Source organism: Oncorhynchus tshawytscha, linkage group LG02 (assembly GCF_018296145.1).
Source record: "Oncorhynchus tshawytscha isolate Ot180627B linkage group LG02, Otsh_v2.0, whole genome shotgun sequence".
Taxonomy (NCBI): domain Eukaryota; kingdom Metazoa; phylum Chordata; class Actinopteri; order Salmoniformes; family Salmonidae; genus Oncorhynchus; species Oncorhynchus tshawytscha.
The window spans coordinates 50,995,906-51,020,287 of NC_056430.1; the positions used below are offsets into that span (position 1 = coordinate 50,995,906).

At 46.3% G+C, this 24,382-nt stretch overlaps 1 protein-coding gene across 7 annotated transcripts in view; it reads right to left on the reverse strand.

Moving 5' to 3' along the window:
- Nucleotides 1–2,751: 2,751 nt before the first annotated feature.
- setd5 (SET domain containing 5) overlaps nt 2,752–24,382 on the reverse strand; it is a 49,046-nt gene continuing 27,415 nt past the window's right edge. For 2 of the 7 annotated variants that reach the window (XM_042300565.1, XM_042300541.1), the window contains exons 3-24: nt 23,613–23,715; nt 22,691–22,965; nt 20,906–20,964; nt 17,599–17,786; nt 17,008–17,046; nt 14,889–15,343; nt 14,521–14,638; nt 13,307–13,416; nt 12,848–13,157; nt 12,600–12,683; nt 12,336–12,485; nt 11,864–12,241; nt 11,340–11,597; nt 11,003–11,126; nt 8,958–9,238; nt 8,723–8,779; nt 8,057–8,563; nt 7,393–7,485; nt 5,627–5,919; nt 5,092–5,219; nt 4,698–4,786; nt 2,752–4,598 (exon numbers count right to left, since the gene is read on the reverse strand). In XM_042300565.1, coding sequence (XP_042156499.1) covers nt 3,936–4,598; nt 4,698–4,786; nt 5,092–5,219; nt 5,627–5,919; nt 7,393–7,485; nt 8,057–8,563; nt 8,723–8,779; nt 8,958–9,238; nt 11,003–11,126; nt 11,340–11,597; nt 11,864–12,241; nt 12,336–12,485; nt 12,600–12,683; nt 12,848–13,157; nt 13,307–13,416; nt 14,521–14,638; nt 14,889–15,343; nt 17,008–17,046; nt 17,599–17,786; nt 20,906–20,964; nt 22,691–22,965; nt 23,613–23,715 — 4,762 coding nt within the window. In that variant the 3' untranslated portion in view covers nt 2,752–3,935. The remainder of the gene's footprint in view (nt 4,599–4,697; nt 4,787–5,091; nt 5,220–5,626; nt 5,920–7,392; nt 7,486–8,056; nt 8,564–8,722; nt 8,780–8,957; nt 9,239–11,002; nt 11,127–11,339; nt 11,598–11,863; nt 12,242–12,335; nt 12,486–12,599; nt 12,684–12,847; nt 13,158–13,306; nt 13,417–14,520; nt 14,639–14,888; nt 15,344–17,007; nt 17,047–17,598; nt 17,787–20,905; nt 20,965–22,690; nt 22,966–23,612; nt 23,716–24,382) is intronic. The other 5 variants (XM_042300560.1, XM_042300547.1, XM_042300554.1 and 2 more) reach the window with 5 other exon arrangements.

The following is a 24,382-nucleotide window of genomic DNA, read 5'->3' on the forward strand; positions in this document are numbered from 1 at the left end:
GCATGAATCCATTTCTCAATTTGGGTCATCACTTATTTGGAATGGAACGCTTTACTGTTCAGCAGTTTAAGTGTAACATTTCCATCTACTGGCCAACTGAAATAATGCTGGCAGCGCAGGGTGCAGCAGGGCAGGTCTACTTATTCCGGGTCAGATTGGTATCAGGCAGTAATCTCTGGAGTTTATTTGTAAATCCTTGCAATTGTGCATGCCATAGCCAGATAGATTGACAGTGCATTCTAACAACCGGTACGTTTTTATCAATGTCAATTGAGCTCTGTATTCTGACTGCAGGTCCGTGTATTCACAAGGAGGTTCAGTTTCAGCCTGGACAGACCTTCTACAGGGGCTGTGACAAGTGTTACTGCCATGAAAATGGCTACTTTTGCCTCTCGTGAGTAAACAAACCAAATTAATAGCCAAATTAAAAAGAGACCTTAATGTTGAGTACTGGTATGCAACAGTGAGATATAGAAAAATCTGCCAAAGCCAAACAGGAATTCTGTTTGCCAATATCACAAAGTGCCTGGTTTCTGTTCGTATCCCCAGACCGATGAAACCTACCACATGGCCCAACAAGTGCCAGCGGGTTTCGACAGAGTGTGGCTACCGCATCGTTTATAAGGAGTTGCCGGAGGTGGAGTGTCGTGCCTACAGCTGGATCCGGTGAAGGAAGACACTCCGATGCCCCCAACAGTCAAAATACAAGACGGCAAGACTCTGGCAGTGGACCCTTTAATGAAGCGGTTACGCGGCAGAGAACATACCCCACTCAACCTTCAATTTGGGAATTGGTTCTCTCAAAAGGAGGAACCAATTCCCAAATTGAACAACCCAACTCCCATCCTGGGATCCAGTGTGTGCACAATATTGACTGTAAAAACATTTAACTGGACCAAAGGAGCTCCTCAGTTGGCATGGGATACTAATAAGGTGTTGTCAAACAAGTACTGCAAAAGTAGCAACCAACTCCAGTGTACAGTTTCCCATCGTCCCAATATGCTTGTTCAGATTCCTGCCAGTCGCCTTACTGTAATGACCACTGGTACATGGGACCAACTGAGTTGATTGGTGGACTGCGTTGCCCTTCTAAGAGGACAGACCATGTATCACCTCGCGACAGGTACGCAAGACAAATGGCGTTGCATTATACATGTCAACGCTATTACACTCCGCTGCCCAAGTGTGGGCGCCCATACCCCAACCAGACACCCGTCATTACCACGCAGTGTTACAAAAAGGTCTATAGTCATTTCCCCATTTTATAATTTCCCTCTCTGTTCTTTCATAGGAGTTCAATCTTCTATATGACATTGACTAAGTGGCGCTTTCGAACCCTGATTAGGTTTTCAATGTGAAAGGCAGCGAGAGCGCCATCAGTCAACTTCACAAACGTATGCTGGGTTTACACTTCACTAGGCGTACTCCAGAGGCTTCGCGACTTCACACGATACTGAGATTGCGGTGCATGTCTGAATTTGCAACTTTACGCAAGCCTCAGTGATGTATTGCTAAGCACCCTAGCATCACTTAGTTTGTTAAGCTAAGGAGATGCATGCCAATATTTCACTGTTGACTTCATTGTATGTATATAATTTCTTTCTAATAAAAAAATGGCAGTTTAACATACTGTGTGGACATTTTTTCATCTCCTTTTCCCTCACAGATTTGGGGGGTATACACAACATATCATAGATGGGATGGAAGGTAGCCTAGCGGTTAAGAGCGTTGGCCCAGTAAACAGAAAGGTCGCTGGGTCGATTCCCTGAGCAGACTAGGTCAAAAAATAAAATAGACGTGCCCTTGAGCAAGGCACTTAATCCTAATTGCTCCAGATAAGTGTCTGCTAAATTATTAAAATGTAAATTTAGGATTGTCCTTGCATGAAATATCAAAAATGGCCCATTTCAAAATACTAAATGTACTTAATTATATCTTTTGGATGGGGAGTCCAAACAGTTACCACTATGTTCAGTTTAAAAATAAAAACAAAGTTAAACCTCCCCAGAAAAAGAAATGCACTGTCCGGTTTTGTTGTGTAGAAACAGATTTTCTGGACAGACTGTCATCCCAATCTGTCCATCTGTAAGATCCAGAAAAGAAATATCATGCTGCAAATTTAGTGTACTATATTTGTCTTTGTACAGTTTAACACATTTTATACAAGTACACATGATCTTACATTCTCATTTGTTTCATTTTAGGGTTTTGTCTTTCTTCACTCAAGGTGCTGGTAATATTGTGTCACATATTTCTCTGAAGTCTTCGGTCAAACATTCATGTAACAAGTGAGTACCCTTTGTCTATGGATGAGGCAATAAGAAAGGTCAAGTGTCCGGTCAAGCTGACAAGTCCCTCTGTCCAAAACCTTCCCTTAAAGCCCCAGTGTGGTTCCTGGCTCCCCAAAGACATTTACTCCCAACCAAACTAGAACGTCCAAGCGAGTTCCATTAAAAAGTCCATCTTCCTGCGGTCTCTAAAAAGTCCATCTTCCTGCGGTCTCGTCTGTCACGAGGAGACTACATCTCCCAGTGTGCATCAGCAATGTCATTTAACATGGATTAAAAGTCCCACTGCAGTGATCATGGCACATGACTTGTTAACGCCACAGTGTGATTTTCATCTTTTTGTTTTGTATTCAGTTGGTGAAGACACTACTAAAATGGAGGTACAGCATTCTGTGGGAAGGGAAACGTCTTGAAGCAGCACTCATGTAAAAATAAGAAAACAAATAAAGGAGAACACAGCAGCTTTTTCTTTCTTTTTTTTTATACCATTCAAACAAATCCCGCCATAGATTATCCTCTTATTTTCTTAGGTGGCATACGGAATGCAAGGATTGGTCAGAGGGAGAGAAAAAAAAATATATTCTCAATACATTTTTCATAAAAAGAATCCGACAGGATTCAAGAGACAACAAACCCAACAACGGAGTAAAGAAAAAAAAATTAAATGAAGTAATCTGCTTCTTCTCGCTCCAGCAGAATAAAAGTTAACGATTACTAAGATGCATTTCTGGCAAAAGTCTTGATTCCAAATAACAAATGAGCTGAATCAACTGGTTGAGTGTGGAACATAACTGGATTTGAATGTAAATAACTTAAAAAGACGAAAACAACTGCAGCACCATGAATTACAAGATCTGTATGACTCAAGTATAATATAGCAAATCTACTGTGAAGTAGTAATACATCAAATCAAAACAGTCACGTGGGAAACAAAATAAAAATAAAAAAAAAGAGCAGAAAAATCATTGAACAGTAAAATACAGATCAAGAGTTTTCAGAAATTGGAGACAAAAAACTGGAAATCATAAGGAATGATTTTTAGGCAGCTCTTATTTGCCACCTTCTGCATCTTTATAATGGATGATACACACATACACTTTTGCAAGTATCGTTTCCCCTTTCCAAACGAAACACATACTGCAGGACTGACCCGGCTTCTAGCCAAATCCAAAAAGTAACCTTGACAAAGTCTCTGCTGAGTTACACCTGCCATCTCAGCATTAACAAATCCGGAACCAAAACAATAGGTACGCTTCTTTAAAAACAAAAACCAAGAAAACACTTTGTACAGATAGTCGTGGTTGAGTTTCACCATCTACTTAGCCAGTTTTACACAGTCTGTTCATGTCAGGGCAATTTCAAATTACACTTTTTTGTTGAACATGTCTTTTTTTCTCTTTTCATTTGATTCTTTGATGTTGAAGTTCCTCAATTAGCCATGTTTAGAATGCAGTAATTTAGTTTCAGATAAAACAAAAAGACAGAAAATAAGGAGAAATCCATACAAGAAGCCAAGTCCTTACTCCTCTTAGGTCTGTATATAACCCCTCCCCCCAAGCCTAGTTTCTCCACAGGGTTTAAGATAGGAGGTACACAATTTCACACACACACACGCTCAAGCAAACAAACACACACACACACAACATCCTAAAAGCTTCCTGACTGTGTCCTTACTCCTGACCCCTGTATGGGTGGGTGCTGGAACTGACTGAGGGGTGTCCCGCGCTGTGGGTAGTGTTGGCCGGTGGAGGCCGCCAGGAGCCTGGAGCCGGTCTGCAGCACTGTCTGCCCGGGGCTGCCTGGTTTCAGGCTCCGGGACGCCTGCTGCTGGCTCAGTCTGGAGGCGTGGTGGGACGCCGGGTTCCCCACAGCACCGGCGCCCAAGTCTGTTTTAGGGTTGCCGTGAGCCCTGGAGCCAGGGGTGGGAGACCCTGACAACCCACTGTTCAAGAGGCTGGCTTTTAGGTGGCTCCCGCCACTGTACAAGTGGGACCCGTCCATACTGCTGCTGCCGCTCGGCTGGTGCAGGTTGCCTCCTGGCGGTCTGGAGGCCCCACACAGCGCAGAGTCTGCAGTGGAGGTGGTTTGGTTGGGGAAGGAGGACAGGGAGTTGAGGGGCTGTTGTTGATGCTGCTGCGAGGGGTCTTGAGACAGGGCGGAGAGGGAGGACAGGCGAGAGTAGAAGCCCTGGCCTGAGAGAGGGGGAGCCGAGGGACTGTAGGAACCACGGAATGGAGAGGACACGCTCTGCTGAAGGAAGGCTGGACTGTCCACTGTCTGCTGGTGGCCCTCCGATAAGGGGGGCTGCACCTTAGAACGAGAAAACGCACAAAATACTTCCTGACACCCTAGTACAAAACCAGGCGAAACAAAACACTCAACTCTCGCAAATGACAAGGGACACCATACCTGGTGTGTGTAGACAGACGGGCTGTATCTCTGTGGGCTTTTCATGGGAGAGGCCAGGGGTACCGTCTGGATCTCATACCGGTCTGCATCTGGGATAAACAGAACACAAGCTGAACAGATGGTACATGCGTGCGGATTCCCTGAAACCTCGGAATCTGAAATGAATTTGGCAAATGTTGTTCCAGACTAGGCTAGATACTGTAGCTCCATTTCAGACAAAAACTTTAGACGAGAAAACCCAAGACAAACCAGCCTAAACACACCACTATATTTCAGACTAGAGGTCTATGTTCAAGTCTCGTCTAAAATCGGGACAGGAGGACGTCTGGCCTGAATTTCCTATTACATTCATGTGAAAACTAGAAAAACCTGGTAGTGAAAACGAGCGCCGTACCAGGGTCCTTGTCTGTAGCCGAGCAGTCCGTTCTCTTCAGCACACGGTCCATCTTGAGGGAGCCCCTCAGTACCCGCTCTAAGACACCCTGGCCCTCTCTCAGCCGCTCAACTGTCGTGGGCACCATCCTGGATCGAAGCAAAACACCAACACCGTCATGTACAGTATGTTCAGTCACACACACAATGGGCTTATATAGGACCCTATAAAATCTGTACAATAGTTTTTTGTTGCCGAATCAGTTTTAGTTTTCCCCCCAAACTCAGTTTTGTTTTTCATCGATATTGTCAGGTTTTGCTCTAAGTCACATTTTTTTTTTAAATAGAAAAACAAAACAAATTGGATGTTCCAAGTCCACGACAATGCTTAAACCACACCAGGAGACCATTTTTGAGGTCTGGGAAACATCTAAAGAATTTTTTATTTTTGAGTGCAGTTACCCTTGAAGTCAACTGCACACCAACAAGACAAGTGAATGCTAAGTGACAGGGGACAAAGTGCTGTGAGAGGATGTGGTGCCGGTGTCTAGTCTTACCAGTGGCTGGTGCCTTCCTGAGCCCTGGACTGTTGCTGTGTTGGTGGTCCAGGGGCGACGGTGTGGTGGTTATCTGGGGGGCTCACCTCCTCTATCTGGGGGATGGAGGAGTGGGTGGGGGAGGAGAAGGAGCTGTGGGGGGAAGCTGGGGGCTGCAGGTGGAAGGAACGGAGGCCTCTGGGAGACTTGGCGCTGGCACAGATGGAGCTGGGGCGGGTGTCCAGGGAACTACCCCCGGGCTCTGGGTCCCTGCTGCTCCCCTGCTTTCTCTTACGGTACTCCAGCAGAGACACCTGAGTCGTCAAGGGAAAAGAACCATCCCTAGTCAGTCATATGTACAGCCTTAGTCCCATGACACACACACTACCACTGGTTGCATTGCGACACCAGTGATTACTCACCAGTACATTATGGTCAGGACGTCATGCATCAACTCAACTGTTAGACGACTTACCTTGAATGCACGTTCGCTTACACGTTATCAACGGACTGACCAAACATCCAAAATGTTACCAAACCCTGAATGGAAGAGCAACCACAGGTCACCGATCTACTACTTCTACCATCCTGGGAGTTCTATGGTGGGTCAACATCCTCAGTTGCTGTGGTTATCTGACATGGATACAGAGGTGCAAAAATACAATACCTTGGCTGACAATTGGAATGAGTCGACTTTGACAATAACAGACAAACAACGAAGCAATCCAGGGTAGCTTTATCACGCTCTCCCTAGTGTCGGGACAAAACCCTGCTGAATGGCAAAGAAAATGGCTTTTTGTACCAGAGTATTGATACTGGCATCAATGTTATTACCAGAATCAGGAAGCTATCATATTCTAAAATGAGTTTTGTCACACACCACCATTATGTTTTGACTTATGAAGCCTTTGTTCTTTGTGGATAGTTAGTAACGGGCCAACATTGAAACATCAGCACAGGCAACTTATCATTATCAAATGAAACATCACAACACAAAGCAACCACTGGGAGGTAAGAAACAAAACAGAAAGGGGGGCGACAAAAACAGAACGACAGGGCACTCGCGTATGGTACATACACCCACACTCAAGAGACAAATGAGAGAGAGAGAGCAGCTCGGTAGAAGGTCGTCATGAAACAGGCAGGAGACTCAAGGAGGGAACGGGGGGGGATGAGAGATGAAGGCTGCCTGAATGGACAGTCCGATATCAGGGCTACCAGGAGGCCCCACCTAGACCCTTAGAGCTGCAGTTAGAGGCTTAGGACTTGAAGAATCTCCACACAGTAGGGTCTTCGGACCCGAGGACTACTATACTTGTTAGGGCCTTTTGATTCTGCTTGGGCCCCAAACCCAGCTTCTCGGGCTCCAAAGACTACATTTATGGACCTTCTGATTGTCCTTGGGCCCTTAGGGGTGCCTCTTGAAGGGGTGCTAGTATGGTTCTTGGATGGGCATTGGCCATACTGCTGGTATGGATCGAGGCTGGTGAAAGGGGATGCGGGCACAGAACTATGGATGAGATGGACCATAGACGAATGGCCAGTGAAGCCGACGCCCACAGGGCCTGGCTCAACCTCGGCAGCCTGAGGACGACACCATGAAGCATCGGGCTCGTAGCACGGTGCTCCGAGACGACGGGGTGACCATGTTTCTGACACAGAGATGTTTTGATATAATAGGTCATGTAGGTTTTTTTTTTGGAAAAGGGGAGTTTGGGGTGGGGCTGTGTATGCGGATGCCAAACAATATTTACATGCACACTTCTAAATGGTATGGAAATATTCACCATATTGTGTACTGTCTTGTATTCACGTCTTACTGCTATAGCCTGGTAACCTGGCTGTCCTGTCAGCAGACTAACGGTTTGCAGGTTGGCCCTCTGCCTTGGTAGAAACAGTGGAAGAAAGACTTGGCAAAGGTTTCAGGAGGAGCATAGGGGGGGGGGGTGGGAGGGTGAGGAGAGGGTCGACAGAACACAAAACCTGTTGGGCTAGCTGCAGTAGGAAAGACAGAATACACATAGAGAGAGAGAAAATGTGTAAATCATTCTAGAAGTACGGCATCGTTTGTTTCTAAAGACATGTATGACAATTGTTACCCCACGTCTATTTTGATTAAATTATCATCGACGTGGAATCACTGAGCCCACTTGATCTATTTGACACAAAGTGAATGGAAAACACAAAGCAAGGAAATACTACAATGACCAAGTAGTCATTCAGTTTCCACATACTCTACCACACTCAATATGACTCTTTCTCCTCAAATTTGGACATTATACCAATAAGCATGTAGGCACTTCTTCCATACTACCACTTCAGACATGATCTACCTAGCATACCGCCATTTGAGAGTTTCATTTAAAACACAAATATCTTTGTTAAATAGTACAATTTCTTTGGGGAGAAAAAAAAACAAAAGCAGGAAAACGTTGAGAGAGTTGGACTTGCCTTCTTTTTCTGCGGTGGGTTACTGGTGTGGTGGGGAGGGGTGCCGCTGTCTGGGTAGCCCCCACCATAGTGCTGCTCGCCGTAGGGCGACAGAGAGCCAGGCCCTGCCTCGGCCAGAGGCCCTTGGCCACTCACGGTGCTGTAGAAGGACTCGGCCGGGGAGAAGCTGCCCTCCGATTGGCTGAGGCGCCTGTCGGTGGTGACGGGGTTGCCCAGGTTGGCGTTGAGCGGGGAGCAGGTATAGATGAGGTTGAACTCAGTCCTGAAGCTCTGCTCTCTGGCCTGCTGGGCCGACTCGGACAAGGTGCTTGGCGCCAGGGGAGTGAGGAGTCCGCCTCCGCCCAAAATGGAGGCCAGCGGCCCCTGCGTGTCAGGGGGAGGAGGCCCCGTTGCCAAGAGGAGAGAGAAGTCGTCTGACATGGCGGGCACAGGGCCATCGAGGCCCGAGGACAGGTTGGGGAACTGCAGGGCGCAGCGCGGGGCGTCAACGTCCGTTTGCAGACACGGCTACAGGTGGAGGAGGAAGAAGAGGGAAACAGGGTTACGAAACCTGTGACAAAGGAAGGAAAAAAACACCTGCCCTCATCTGTCCTGTGTTCCCTAACGCATCTAGCCCCGTCTCCAGTGCTCTCACAGTTACTCTGGGTCTGTGGGGTGAATGCCTACCTCTGGAGAGATAGACTCTGGCCTGTGCACAGGAGAAGCCTCTGGAGATGATATGTTCTGGATGGGTAGAAGAGACATGAAATACCATTAGAAACAGATCAATAGCACAGTGAAAACAACCATGTCTATGCACTGTAGTGTTGTACGCAGAAATGTCATATGTTCTGGTACCCCACTGACGCTCAGTATGTCCTGTGTATTTCTGTATGTGTTTATCCGCATCCTTCCAAAGTACCTCAAACTGCAGTGGCGTGTTGCAGCGGCTGGTTGGCAGCGAGGGCAGTGGCGAGTAGGCAGCCATGCCGTTGGACAGCCGGCGCTCCTCGTCGCCGTAGCAACCCAGCAGCGCGGCGTAGGATGCGGGGCTAGGCAGGGGTTGGTCCGACGGCAGCGGGGGAGTGATGGGCGACAGGGGCCGCAGCAGCAGACCGTGTTCTTCTGAGCCGGGCAGAGGCGGCGCTGCCTCCACCTCCGGGCCATATATGGACCGCCGCTTCTTGGGGGGTGCCGCCAGTTCTTTATTTTATTGGAAAGCAAAGCAATAGTGTCAGATGATCTGCTGTGACAGGTGTCAGCGCACACCGATGAAAAGGATCTTCGTTTGGGGTTAGGTTCACTTAAAATGATGTACATGGTTGACGAATTAGGATAAAGTAAGAAAAACAATACCAGACTAATAATAGCTAACGCTAAATACTGACACGTCTGAGGAAGTGTGCTCGTCAACAGCAAGACTGCTATACCTGACCCGGGTTCCAAAAACGATTTCAACTATTAGGAACCTTTCAAACGCTGCAGCTGTGCTTGGCTGACCTCTTGCAATGGAACAAAAAAGAAAAAGTCCCAAAAGTGCAAACATCGTCCACCTTGAAAGTGCTCAAAGTATTTGAAAGACTTGGAATAGTATAAACCAGGTCTGTATTAAACTCAGCAAAAAAAGAAACATATGTTCATACAAATATTTACACAAGATTCAACAACTGAGACATAAACCGAACAAGTTCCACAGACATGTGACTAACAGAAACTGAATAATGTGTCCCTGAACAAAGGGGGGGGGTCAAAAGTAACCGTCAGTATCTGGTGTGGTGAGATGTTACCCCACTCTTCCACCAAGGCACCTGCAAGTTCCCAGACATTTCTGGGGGGAACGATCCTTGCCCTCACCCTCCGATCCAACAGGTCCCAGACTTGCTCAATGGGATTGAGATCCGGGCTCTTCGCTGGCCATGGCAGAACACTGACATTCCTGTCTTGCAGGTGGGATTGTCATGCTGGAGGGTCATGTCAGGATGAGCCTGCAGGAAGGGTACCACATGAGGGAGGAGGATGTCTTCCCTGTAATACACAGCGTTATGATTGCCTGCAATGACAACAAGCTCAGTCCGATGATGCTGTGACACACCGTCCCAGAACATGGACCCTCCAAATCGATCTCGCTCCAGAGTACAGGCCTCAGTGTAACGCTCATTCCTTCGACGATAAACAAAACCACGACTCGTCAGTGAAGAGCACTTTTTGCCAGTCTTGTCTGGTCCAGCGACGGTGGGTTTGTGCCCATAGGCAACATTGTTGCCGGTGATGTCTGGTGAGGATCTGCATTACAACAGGCCTACAAGCCCTCAGTCCAGCCTCTCTCAGCCTGTTGCGGACAGTCTGAGCAATGATGGAGGGATTGTGCATTCCTGGTCTAAGTTGTTGTTGCCATCCTGTACCTGTCCCGCAGGTGTGATGTTCGGATGTACCGATCCTGTGCAGGTATTGTTACATGTGGTCTGCCACTGCGAGGACGATCAGCTGTCCATCCGGTCTCCATGTAGCCCTGTCTTAGGCATCTCTCAGTACAGACATTGCGATGTATTTCCCTGGCCACATCTGCAGTCCTCATGCCTCCTTGCAGCATGCCTAAGGCACGTTCACGCAGATGAGCAGAGAACTTGGGCATCTTTCTTCTGGTGTTCTTCAGAGTCCGTAGAAAGGCCTCTTTAGTGTCCTAAGTTCATAACTGTGACCTTAATTGCCTACCGTCTGTAAGCTGTTAGTGTTGTTAGTGTCTTAACGACCGTTCCACAGGTGCATGTTCATTAACTGTTCATGGTTCATTGAACAATCATGAGAAACCGTGTTTAAAGATTTGAAGTTATTTGGATTTTTACGAATTATCTTTGAAAGACAGGGTCCTGAAAAAGGGACGTTACTTTTTTTGCTGAGTTTAGATTACAAATGCTACTAGACTTGTTAGAAGACAGTGAACAGACAAAAAAAAAAGTTTGTAGATACCGGCTTTGAAAGGGTTGGGGGTGGAGCTGCTGCTGTTACTTTGGTGGGAAGAGGTGGACTCAGTGCCGTCCTCCAGGCCCCCCGAGCAGAGCCCGCTCTCATCCTGGGCTTGTTGGATCCATCTCTGCACATAGGGGAGATACAAACAGGCATCAGACAAAATACCGGAACACTGAATATCCTTCAAACATATGAAGGGTAGTGGACAAGTGCACACTTGGGATGCATCCACTTCTAACAGCCCTGTCCTTCCCAAGCACCCACTACACATCACATTTTCCATGTACCCCTATTCCCCATTGACCCAAACAACTTCCACAACTCCCTCCACCGTTACCTTCTTGAAGGAGCCGTAGGTGGCGTCCACACTGACGGGCCGGCGCCGGCGCTCAGGGTTGAAAGGCGAGCCGAAGCGCACGTAGTGTTTGGGCGCCGTGCAGATGAGCGGCGAGGCCGCAAGGCCCGGCAGCATGTTGAGCGTAGTCGCCAGCACCGTGGGGTCGGTGGTGATACGCAGTTGCCGCTCCACCGTGGGTGCCTCCTGCAGGACTACCTTGTCCAGCACTTTGTCGTTCAGCCACTCAGTCACCAGATACTGGGGGAGGGGGGAGATCATTATTTGCAAACAAATTCTGGAAGACTCGTTACCGCCAAATTCTAAAAGGGACTTTTCAGCGAGAAATTTGGGAATTATTTTTAACAAATTGTGGAAAAGACTGACAAATTCTACATTTGTGTATATTGGACTATAAATGTAGTAATACAAGAACTCTAAAGAGTTGTCCTGGTTCATTAAATGTTTAAGAAATAATAACGATTAAATACAAAATGGTGGTTGGAAGTCAGCCCCATCCCTCTCACCTTCTTAGTCTTAGGCAGGTTGCGAAGGTTGCCTTTGTTCAGAGCACTCAGGCCTTCTCCGTCAAGGAGTTGCCCAGCTCCCAATGCTCCGTCTCCCAGCCTCAGCTCTGTCCCGGGTCCCCCCAGGGGACCCTCCTGCCCCTCAGCCACCACAGCCTGCTCCAGGGCTGCCTGCTGCAGGGCCAGGGCCTGCCGCTGGCGGCGGGCTCGCTGCGACGAACTGGAGCGGTAGCGCGAGATGCGGCTCTTAGGCCGTGGCTTGGAGGAGCGGGCCGGGGGAGGCTTGGGGGGCACCGCAAGAGGGGCCAGGAGGGGAGCAGTACACACCAGGGCCTTGTCTGCGTCGGCTGCTAAGGAAGGTTCCTGGAGAGAGAGATTCTGTTGGGGGGGGGGATCAATATTGAAATTGGAGAATTGGTCACAAAGTTCAAAAAGAGAATGTGGCGGTACGAGGGATGAAAGTCTGACTCACGGTGACGTAGGTGGCACGGCGCGTGCTTATCCCCACCCCTGCTTGGTGGGCCGCGGCGTTAACCCCCGTGGGGTTCCCTCCGCTCCCCTCTACAGACTCCAGGCCCTCCTGTTTAAACTCATCTATGCCCCCTGTGCTGGGCGTCCTCTTCTACAGAGACAGAGAGATTGGGTTACGAACTGCAGACTTACACTATGATTTGATAGTGACAGTGGGTTGGTTGGTGCGACAGGAATTATGTCAGGGCGGAGATGTGGCACATACCGGTCTACTAGAGATGAGGACTCCGTTCTCGTCCAGCTCTTCCTCCTCTCCTTCCTCCAGCTTCACCCCATCTAGGAGTGCCTCCTGTAACACATATGGCGCATACATTTTCATTACACAGTGCACACACACCCCCGTGTGTCTCTGTAGGAAAGCACCACAACCCACCCCCATCCAACCCATCTACAACCCATCTCTATATGTACACACACACACACACACATCTTTGCACCAAGACAAACACACACCTCTGTGTCACTGTTGCCCAGGCTGACGTTGCCCTGCAGCGTCTCCCGGACCTCACCACTCTCCTCAGGCGGCTGGTTACTGTCATCTGACATCCCGAAAGGTCCCTTGCCGCCACCTGGCCCCTCCATCTCTCTCCGCTGGGCCTTCCGCCGCCGCGTCTCGGCCCCCGTGGGTGCCGGGAGTTGAGAGGGCGGGGGCAGCGACCCCGCGGCTTGGCAGAGCAGGGTTTCGCGTGGGCTCAGGTTGTGCTTCAGCACGGGGCAGTTCTGCTGGTTGCCCTTGTAGCAGGCGCAGTCCACCTTGTAATTACTGCAATAACGATAACAATAAAATGATTTATTTGGTGTGCTTTTTTAAAAGCAAGATGAACACTTTAGGGTCGAGAGAGAAGAGCGAAAGCGTACTTTGTGCTGATATAAAAAGTCTTTACAGATATACTTGATTGATTGAAAACTGACCAGCTATTGAACTCGTAGTCAAAGCTGATGGTGACCTCGGCGTCCTTGAGGATTTGCGTGACGGCGTAGATACAGAGGTGGATCATGCCATCAGCGATCATATGCCGAACCTGGAGGGGACAGAAGACATTATGTATTAGCTTGGCTAGGACTGCATCCATTTCCCCCCCCTAGAACAGGGGTCTCCAACATGTCACAAGCTACTCATTTTTTTCTAGCTTTCAAATAGGCACATTCTTCTCTTCTCCCCTGTAACTCTTCCCCAGGTCCTTCCTGTACAAGAGAAAGCAGTGCATTGTTTTTTAGAAACACACCTGGTAAAATAATGGTTAATAAAAAACTAAGGGGGGCACTTTCAAATCTGTGATTTATTATAAAATTGTTTTACTCACTTGTATTTTTCCTGGCTTTAGATTTTAGTATTTCACTCTCAAAATTACAATTGTTCATAGAGAAACAACAACATTTGGATGTTCTGAGTCAATGGTTAAATCATATCAGAAGACAATTTTTTTGTTTAGGTCTGGAAGAAAACTACCAAATTGATTAAGTGTAATTCCCCTTTAATTGCACATCTAGCGAGTGAGGAAAGTGCCGTTTAATGTGCTGGTTCTGTACTGCTGCTGCTCATTTCAAGGCAAAGTTCGCAAATAACAATAGATACTCATGATATACTTCTGCCAGGTAAGCCCACAATGCAGTTAACACTTCATTGAGGAGGTTTTGTGGAAAGCACCACAGACAAACAGGGGCAACTTTTCTGGATATTAATTGGCAGATATTGTTTTAGGTTTGGCTTTTTAAGCCAACGGGTGGCTAACCAGGGGTGGGATAATGTCAGTGTTGCATTGAATAGATAGTAGCTGGGAGCTTGCGGTGTCTGTAACTTGTGAGATTGGTTTATGAAAGTCTGCGATGGAACACATGGAAAATTGCATTTAGGCCTACTTTCAGAATGGTTTGATCGACCTGTTGGAGACTCCTGCTCCAGAACGGTGCGTCTCAATAGGCTTAAATGGCCTCCTTTCCCCATCTTTTCCTTCATCTATGCTGATGTAAGAGCCCAGGAAAGGTGAGAGCTAAATTCACCTGGTCTGACATTTCAAATGAGTGAAGTGAACTAAGGAGAGGAGATGAGGGAGTAAGTGTAAACTACTGAGATGCACCCAATGCCTTTCTTGAAGAAAAAAAAAACCCCAAACAAGATGGCTGACCTCTGCGCTGGGTGTACAGGACCTCCGGATGAAGCGTGCGTCATTCCCAAATGTCCGCGCGTCCACGCACATCTCTACGTCGTTGAACTTGGAGTAGAACAGCACGAAAGGGTAGGGCCTAAAAGAAGTCAAAATCATGTCAACATGTGTATTTTTTCATAATAATACATCCTCAATTTCCTTCATAAAAACCATGCAATGGTGCAGCATATGAATATTCCACCTAAAAAAAGTCAGATTTGACATCTTGCCAAAAAAACAAACAGATGTCACATTTTTATTGGGCCTGCTTGAAAAAGCATGGATGTTTGGGGAACGTTTAGGGAATTCTGCAACCATATGGAGAAGTGTAATGAAGGAATGCATACTTTTTGAAGAAGTGTCCATTGACCTCAAACTGCTGTTTGAGCATGACCTTGCCCCGGTACTCGATGATCAGGGTGTCTGGCTCTAGATCCCTTGACGCCCGCAGGATCTTCCGGTGCTTCTGCACACGTGTCACCCGCCCCAGTTGTAACTGCATCTGAGAGCCAAGCACCGTGTTGTTGCACGCCAGCTCCGTTCGGTTAATTGTGTCCATGGCATTGGCCGAGGCGTTGACCTGGGCCGGTGAGGTCGTCGTCGCTGCCGTTGTATCGCCCACTACCACGCCCTCGGCAGCAACAGTAACGGTGGCGGCGCGGTGCAGCTGGAGCAGTGTCTGGACGTCAGCACTGTACTGGTTGGCCGTGGCCTCCTCGTACTGGTCCGTCCATTGGCGGATGCGGCTCTCCCAGCCCTCCGCTGTGGTCTCGTCCACTGCGCTGGCCTCCGTAGTGGAGTTCTGGGGGAGGGGAGGAGAACGGTTTTACTTCAGAGCCGTGTAGTGTTGAAAATACATGTACTTTTATTTTATTCACCTCCATTCTAAGACCTTTCATAAATGACCATGTCAGGTCTACAACACGCGTTTCTTCCCCTTAGATGAACGGGTTATCATGGGTGGGTGGTGCACTGTGCTCTATATCAACTTAACATATGATAATAAAATGGGAGTATTTGTGATATGGTCAAAGGAACACGTCACTCAATGGAACCCTGATGCTAACAAAGTGGCACTGATTTCTTCATCCCATTAGCTACTGCTGTGAAGTTTATTTATACATTGATATACAGTACCAGTCAAAGGTTTGGAAACACCTACTCATACAAGGGTTTCTTTTTGCATTTTCTACATTGTTGAATAATAGTGAAGACATCAAAACTATGAAATAACACATATGGAATATGCAGTAACCAAAACAAGTGTTAAACAAATAAAAATATATTTGAGATTCTTCAAAGTAGCCACCCTTGGCATTGATGACAGCTTTGTACTCTTGGCATTCTCTCAACCAGCATCATGAGGTAGTCACCTGGAATGAATTAACAGGTGCGACTTGTTAAGTTCATTTGTGGAATTTCATTCCTTCTTAATGCATTTGAGCCAATCAATTGTGTTGTGACAAGGTAGGGGTGGTATACAGAAGATGCCCCATTTGGCAAAAGTCTATATTATGGCAGGAAGAGCTCAAATAAGCAAAGAAAAACGACAGTCCATCATTACTTTAAGATAAAAGTCAGTCAATACGGAAAATTTGAATGACTTCTAAAGTTCCTTCAAGTGCATTCGCAAAAACCATCAAGCACGATGAAACTAGCTCTCATGAGGACCACCACAGGAAAGTAAGACAGAGTTACCTCTGTTGCAGAGGATACGTTCATTAGAGTTACCAACCTCAGAAATTGCAGCCCAAATAAATGCTTCAGTTCAAGTAACAGACATCTCAACATCAACTGTTCAGATGAGACTGCGTGAATCAGGCCTTCATGGTCAAATTGCTGCAAAGAAACCATTAGTAAAGGACACCAATAAGAAGAGACTTGCTTGGGTCAAGAAACATGAGCAATGGACATTAGACCGGGGGAAATCTGTCCCTTGGTCTGATTAGACCAAAATTTAGATTTTTGGCTTCCACAATCGCCCGACCTCAACCAAATTGAGATGGTTTGAGATGAGTTGGACCGCAGATTGAAGGAAAAGCAGCCAGCAAGTGGTCAGCATGTGGGAACTCCTTCAAGACTGATGGAAAAGCATTCCAGGTGAAGCTGGTTGAGAGAATGCCAAGTGTGCAAAGCTGTCAAGGCAAAGGGGGGCTACTTCAAAGAATATCAAATATATTTTGATTTGTTCAACACTGTTTTGCTTACTACAAGATTCCATATGTTATTTCATAGTTTTGATGTTGTCACTATTGTTCTACAATGTGTGTGTGTGTGTGTGGGGGGGGGTGATTAATGAGTAGGTGTGTTAAAACTTTTGACAGGTACTGTATACAAGTGAACTTCACAGCAGTAGCTAATGGGATGAAGAAACCATCAATGCCACGGTTAGCATCATGGTTCCATTAAGTGACCTCTGACTGGTACTGTATAACTAAAAAGATCCTCGGAAGGAATTCATCTTACCTTCATCCTCATGGACTTTCTAGAACCCTCTCTGAAGGCCTGTAAAGACAGACACTCATTTACACAACGTTTCAGAGTCTACTCACAGCGTTTAGACAACATTCAGAGGGTCTCCTACTCACTACGTTTAGGCAAATTTCAGAGAGTCTACTTGTGTTAACACGTTTCAGAGATACACGAAATAATGTAGCAAAAATAACTTTATGCTACTAGAAAAAGACTGCAACTTCTCTCTTGGCCTCTAGAGGTATAATTGGCATATTCAGCCTTAAGAGCAAGTTAAAACAAGTAACTTTACCATCTTGGTCCTCTTCCTAGCTGTGGGTTTTGCATTTGCTCCCTCAGCCCCTTTTCACACTTTGCATGTGTGGCATTTGGCACACTTGGCCATTTTCCCCATACTATTGTGGTCTTTAGCAAGGATACTCTTGCCGTCGCTACCGCCTGCATTTAGCCCAAATGGTGGCTGGCACCTTCTGCTAGCACTTCATTTGGCACTCTTGCCTGGCATGTCTCGCATTTCACACACACTTAGGACTCTTTGCTAACTGTGCTCTTTTGAGGACTGTGCTCTTGCTCCCAAGTTCCTACCTTTATTTTCTTGCCCTTGGGCACTCCGCGGGCCTTCTCCGTGCTCTTCTTCCTCTTCTTGGACTTGTTCCGCTTAACGCGGTTGACTGTGAGCGTGATGCTGGTGGGCGTGTGCTGCGTTGCTGTGTAGGACACCGTGGCGGGCGACACTTCCTCGTCACCACTCTCCGTGGCGCTGCTATCGCCCACTAGAAGCGCAAGAGAGACTTGAGCATTCACAGGTACTTGGCAAAGTTAGTTTCCACCTGGGCATGCCAACAGTAAAGACTTAAGGTTGGTTTCCCGGACTAAAATGCTATTTAAATAGAGATTCTGCATTGAACTTTTTAGACCAGGCCTAAGGCTGCTTTCACACCAAATTGGTTTGGAAAGTTTTTTTCCGAACTCTGGCGCATTTTCTCCCTTAGGTTAGTTCGTTTGGACCGGTGTGAACACTATCCGCACTAGGGAGCGCAGTAAACACGCCGTGGTTCGCTCAAAAAGGGTGATCTCGGTACAATTCCGTTTGTACTGTGGCGTGGTTCGCTGCAGTCCCGGACCAAACACAGTAAAAGAACCAGAGGTTCATTCAGTATTATTGGTTGTTTGACTGCAATCATTTGATCAAATGCACGCAGTACCTTAACATACGGTGAGTAATAGCACATTTATGAGCGCATCCCATGCAGATTAATGGAGAAGGGGGCTACACTGTAGGCTACTGAGCCGGTAGTGAAATTCTACACACCCATTGCAGTCTTCACATTTTGTGGCCTTAATACAACATCTAAAAAGGGATTACATCATATTTTCAAGTAATGAGGTGGCAGCATCATGTTATGCTTGTCATTGGCAGGGACTGGGGAGTCTTTTGATCCTGACAAAGGAGAAAAGCTCACATAAAAAGTTAAAGGAAAACCTGCCTCAGTCTTCTGATAAAACTTCATCCAGGGTTAGGTTATCAGCAAGAAATGTAGAATTTTATGCCAAAGACACACCAGAATGGCTCTCCAAGAGGTCTTGCGTGTTCATGAATGGTCTAGCCTCTGTCCGGACTTAAATTTGCTTGGCAATCAGAGTCGAGGTTTAAATATTGCTGCCCAACAATGATTCCCAACCAAATTTACTGAGCATGAGACATTTGGACCAAAACGATGGACATATGTTGCCCTAAGAGTCATGCAGAGTTGGTAGAATACTATTCAAAATGATTAACGCTGTAAACTCTGCCAAAGGTGCTTCCAAGAAGTATTAACTCTGGGGTGTGAAGACATACGCAAACCAAACTTTCACTTTGAATATGTGGAGTAAGTCGTTCAGATCTGAAGGAACAAAGTCCAATGCAATCCATTTTTACATTTAATTTTCAGGCAGCAAAATGTGAAGACTGTGCAAGGGGTGTGTCGACTTTCACTAGGCACTGTAGTATACTCTTCTCCTCCAGCGGCCATTGTAACAGTTGGTGGATATTGCGCGGTTTCCTCACGCATTTTGTTGGATGACCAAAGCAAAAGTAATAAACTCAGCAAAAAAATAAAAAGCGTCCTCTCACTGTCAACTGCGTTTATTTTCAGCAAACTTAACATGTGTAAATATTTGTATGAATATAATATTAAACAGACAAACTGAACAAGTTCCACAGACATGTGACTAACCGAAATGGAATAATGTGTCCCTGAACAAAGGGCGAGGGGCAAAATCAAAAGTAACAGTCAGCCACCAGCTGCATTAAGTACTGCAGTGCATCTCCTCCTCATGGACTGCACCAGATTTGCCAGTTCTTGCCGTGAGATGTTATCCCACTCAGCCCTAGCCCTCATGCTCCTATCCAACAGGTCCCAGACTTGCTAAATGGGATTGAGATCTGGGCTCTTCGCTGGCCATAGCAGAACACTGACATTCCTGTCTTGCAGGAAATCACGCACAGAACGAGCAGTATGGCTGGTGGCATTGCCATGCTGGAGGGTCATGTCAGGATGAGCCTGCAAGGAAGGGTACCACATGAGGGAGGAGGATGTCTTCCCTGTAACGCACAGCGTTGAGACTGCCTGCAATGACAACAAGCTCAGTCCGATGATGCTGTGACACACCGCCCCAGACCATGACGGACCCTCCACCTCCAAATCGATCCCGCTCCAGAGTACAGGCCTCAGTGTAACGCTCATTCCTTCGACGATAAACACGAATCCAACCATCACCCCTGCTGAGAAAAAAAACAACTCGTCAGTGAAGAGTACTTTTTGCCAGTCCTGTCTGGTCCAGCGACGGTGGGTTTGTGCCCATAGGCGACATTGTTGCCGGTGATGTCTGGTGAGGATCTGCATTACAACAGGCTTACAAGCCCTCAGTCTAGCCTCTCTCAGACTATTGCGGACAGTCTGAGCACTGATAGAGGGATTGTGCGTTCCTGGTGTAAGTTGTTGTTGCCATCCTGTACGTGTCCCACAGGTGTGATGTTCGGATGTGCCGATCCTGTGTAGGTGTCGTTTCACGTGGTCTGCCACTGAGGACGATCAGCTGTCCGTCCTGTCTCCCTGTAGCGCAGTCTTAGGCGTCTCACAGTACGGACATTGCAATTTATTGCCCTGGCCACATCTGCAGTCCTCATGCCTCCTTGCAGCATGCCTAAAGCATGTTCACGCAGATGAGCAGGGACCCTGGGCATCTTTCTTCTGCTGTTCTTCAGAGTCTTTAGAAAGGCCTCCTTAGTGTCCTAAGTTTACATAACTGTGACCTGAATTGCCTACCGTCTGTAAGCTGTTAGTGTCCTAACAACCGTTCCACAGGTGCATGTTCATTAATTGTTCATGGTTCATTGAACAAGCATGGGAAACAGTGTTTAAACCCTATACAATGAAGAGCTGTGAAGTTATTTGGATTTTTACAAATTATCTTTGAAAGACAGGGTCCTGAAAAACGTGCATTTTTTTTGCTGAGTTTATGAAGTTTGAGACACAGAAGTTATGCTTCTTGATAATCATTGATGGATTTAACATGACCATTTTCTCCAATTAACGAATGACTCGTATGAACACATGGTTGTTTAACATTTGGCAATGTGAAACCAACCTGACCAAACGCAAAAAATACAACGTAACAGGTAAAAATCAAAGTCGGATTCGAACTATAGCTACGAACAATGTGTGAAAAGCCCTAAACTTAATCCGTGTCCAGGAAAACTGGCCCATGGAGTTTACATGGTTTAGTTGAGGCCAAGTGGCACCATGTATATACGTAACGCCCGTGCCCCAATGTGGTGGCTGTATGCGTTTTCCATACGTTTTCAATACGCACATTGAGACGCATGTTATGTAGTCTTTCACCATACCTGATACATTTTCTTGTTTCCGGCGTTGGCCGTCCAGTCCTTTCCTCCTGTCTAGCCCCCTGAAATCACAGAAATAAGAACATCACAATTAGGAAATTGCAGATCTTATAGGCCTTTAGCAAGGTGAGAGATAGATAGATCTCAATATATGACTTATACCATGTCTGTATTCATCTAAGCCAAATAGAAGTGGTGACCCACCATTAACGTAGATGGTGGGTCACACACAGTTGAAGTCAAAAGTTTACATACACTTCGGTTGGAGTCATTAAAACTCATTTTTCAACCACTCCACACATTTCTTGTTAACAAACTATATTTTTGGAAAGACGGTTAGGACATCTACTTTGTGCATGACACAAGTAATTTTTCCAACAATTGTTTAGACCAATTATTTCACCATATCACAATTCCAGTGGGTCAGAAGTTTACATACACTAAGTTGACAGCCTTTAAACAGTTTGGAAAATTCCAGAAGAGATGTCATGACTTTAGAAGCTTCTGATAGGCTAATTGACATCATTTGAGTCAATTGGAGGTGTACCTGTGGATGTATTTCAAGGCATACCTTCAAACTCAGTGCCTCTTTGCTTGACATCACAGGAAAATTAAAACAAAATCATCCAAGACCTCAGAAAAACAATTGTAGACCTCCACAAGTCTGATTCATCCTTGGGAGCAATTTCCAAACACCTGAAGGTACCACGTTCATCTGTACAAACAATAGTACGCAGGTATGAACACCATGGGGCCACGCAGCCGTCATACCGCTCAGGAAGGAGACGCGTTCTGTCTCCTAGAGATGAACATACTTTGGTGCAAAAAGTGTAAATCAATCCAAGAACAGCAGCAAAGGACCTTGTGAAGATGCTGGAGGAAACGGGTACAAAAGTATCTATATCCACAGTAAAATGAGTCCTATATCGACATAATCTGAAAGGCCGCTCAGCTAGGAAGAAACCACTGCTCCAAAACCGCCATAAAAAAATCCAGACTACTGCAACTGCACATGAGGACAAAGATCATACTTTTTGGAAAAATGTCCTCTGGTCTGATGAAACAAAAATAGAACTGTTTGGCCATAATGACCATCGTTAGGTTTCGATGGAAAAGGGGAGGCTTGGCAAGCCGAAGAACACCACCCCAACCGTGAAGCACAGGATCATGTTCTGGGGGTGCTTTGCTGCACGAGGGACTGGTGCACTTCACAAAATAGATGGCATCATTGAAGCAACATCTCAAGACATCAGTCAGGAAGTTAAAGATTGGCCGCAAACGGGTCTTCCAAATGGAATGACCTCAATCCTATAGAAAATTAGTGGGCAGAACTGAAAAAGCGTGTGCGAGCAAGGAGGCCTACAAACCTGACTCAGTTACATCAGCTCTGTAAGGAGGAATGGGCAAAAATTCACCCAACTTATTGTGGGAAGCTTGTGGAAGGATATCCGAAACATTTGACCCAAGTTAAACAATTTAAAGGCAATGCTACCAAATACTAATTGAGTGTATGTAAACTTCTTACCCACTGGGAATGTGATGAAAGCTGAAATAAATCACTCTACTATTATGCAGACATTTCACATTCTTAAAATAACGTGGTGGTCCTAACTGACCTAAGACAGGAAATGTTTACTAGGATTAAATGTTAGGAATTATGAAAAACAAAGTTCAAATGTATTTGGCTAGGTGTATGTAAACTTACGACTTCAACTGTACACACAACATTCCACAGAGTGAGAAAAGGTTCTGAATACAGGGTACAAAATGGCTGCCGCCGGCTCTCACCTGCAGCTCTCGCACTTTATGAGGAAGCCATCCGGAGTCAGGCTGCAGTGGCACCAGCTGGCCACGGCCCCTTCTTCCTCCGACGAGCTGTCGCTGTCTGCAGAGTTCTCCTCCTGGCGGCCGTTGTCATGGTAGCGGGAGGTAGGGCCGCGTACCACGCCGTTGAGCTCCATGCGGGGGATGATGGTGTGGGAGAGCGGGGAGGCGGGTGGGGTGGGGGGAGGGGGCGCGCCATAGTTGTGATCCTGACAACACACAACGGAAGACTGTTGCATCTTCAAACAATGGGTGTTCAGGTACAAACAAACAAAAAAAGAAGGGGAAACGGAAAATGGAAGACGAATGAAAATGAGGGCAAACAAAAATGGTACGTGACAATACAGCATGTTAGCTAAAAACGCACGAGGGCGCTGCGAACGTGTTAATCAGCATTATCGATTCATAGCATTGAAGCCTTGCGCATACTTTATTTTGCTACGTTTTGATACTTAGCATGTCGTGCGGGACTCTCCTTCCTCTCGGATGTAAGACTACGCTTGCAACTGTACTGGGCTTACGCGCTCTTAGGCCGACACATTCATTTAGCATACTGACGAAAAGTCCATAAGGGACATCTTACAAAAAGATACTTGATCGGAATGTTGAGATCGTCAGATATGAGAGAGGCCTATAAAATTGCACCCCTGCCCAGTCATGTGAAATCCATAGATTGGGGCCTAATGACTTTTTCAATTGACTGATTTCCTTATATGACCTGTAATTCAATCAAATTGATTCGTTGAAATAGTTGCATGTTGCGTTTATATTTTTGTTCAGTGTAAATAGCCAAGAAACACAAAGGACAGTTTCACATCCGTACACTTTCATTGGCCTATAAAATTGGCCACATTGTGACAAAGGAAGAAAAGAGCTGTGTACTCACAGTATATGGTAGTCCCCGATACCCATGACTCTGTGCACTCACACAGCTGTGGTTGGGGTAGTTTTTCTCATTCACGGCAGGGCTTGCTTCCACTGACTCAGGGCTGAGAGAGGGAGAGAGAATGAAAGCGTAAGCAGTAGAAACATGGACAGTAAAAGAGTAATGGTACAGACACAAGGAGAAATCTGACTGCTGATAGGTACTTAGCACAGTTGGAGGCTGTTCCTCCTCTTGCAAGAACAAAGATGAACTAAATGCTTGACCAATAAATAATTTAATTCACTCTCCATTATCCCATACTGCCAGTTACAGTTCGCTTGCAAGCGTCGCCATTTAGCACAACACAGCTAGCTACTCCATCGACACGACAGACAGGCAAGCTGCTTCATTCAAAAAAACAAATCCATTGTGATTTAATTATAATGTTGCTAACTACACCAGTTATCTATACTGAAGGCAAATATAAAACACAACATGTAGGCATTTCATGAGCTGAAATAAAAAGATCACAGAAATGTTCCAAATGCACAAAAAGAGTATTTCTCTCAAATGTTGTCAACAAATGTGTGCTCATCCCTGTTACTGAGTATTTCTCCTTTGCCAAGATAATCCATCCACCTGACAGATGTGGCATATCATGCTGATTAAACAGCATGATCATTACACAGGTGCACTGCGTGCTGGGGACAATAAGGCCACACTAAAATGTACAGTTTTGTCACACAAAACAAGGCCACAGTTTCAAGTTGAGGGAACGTGCAATTGGCATG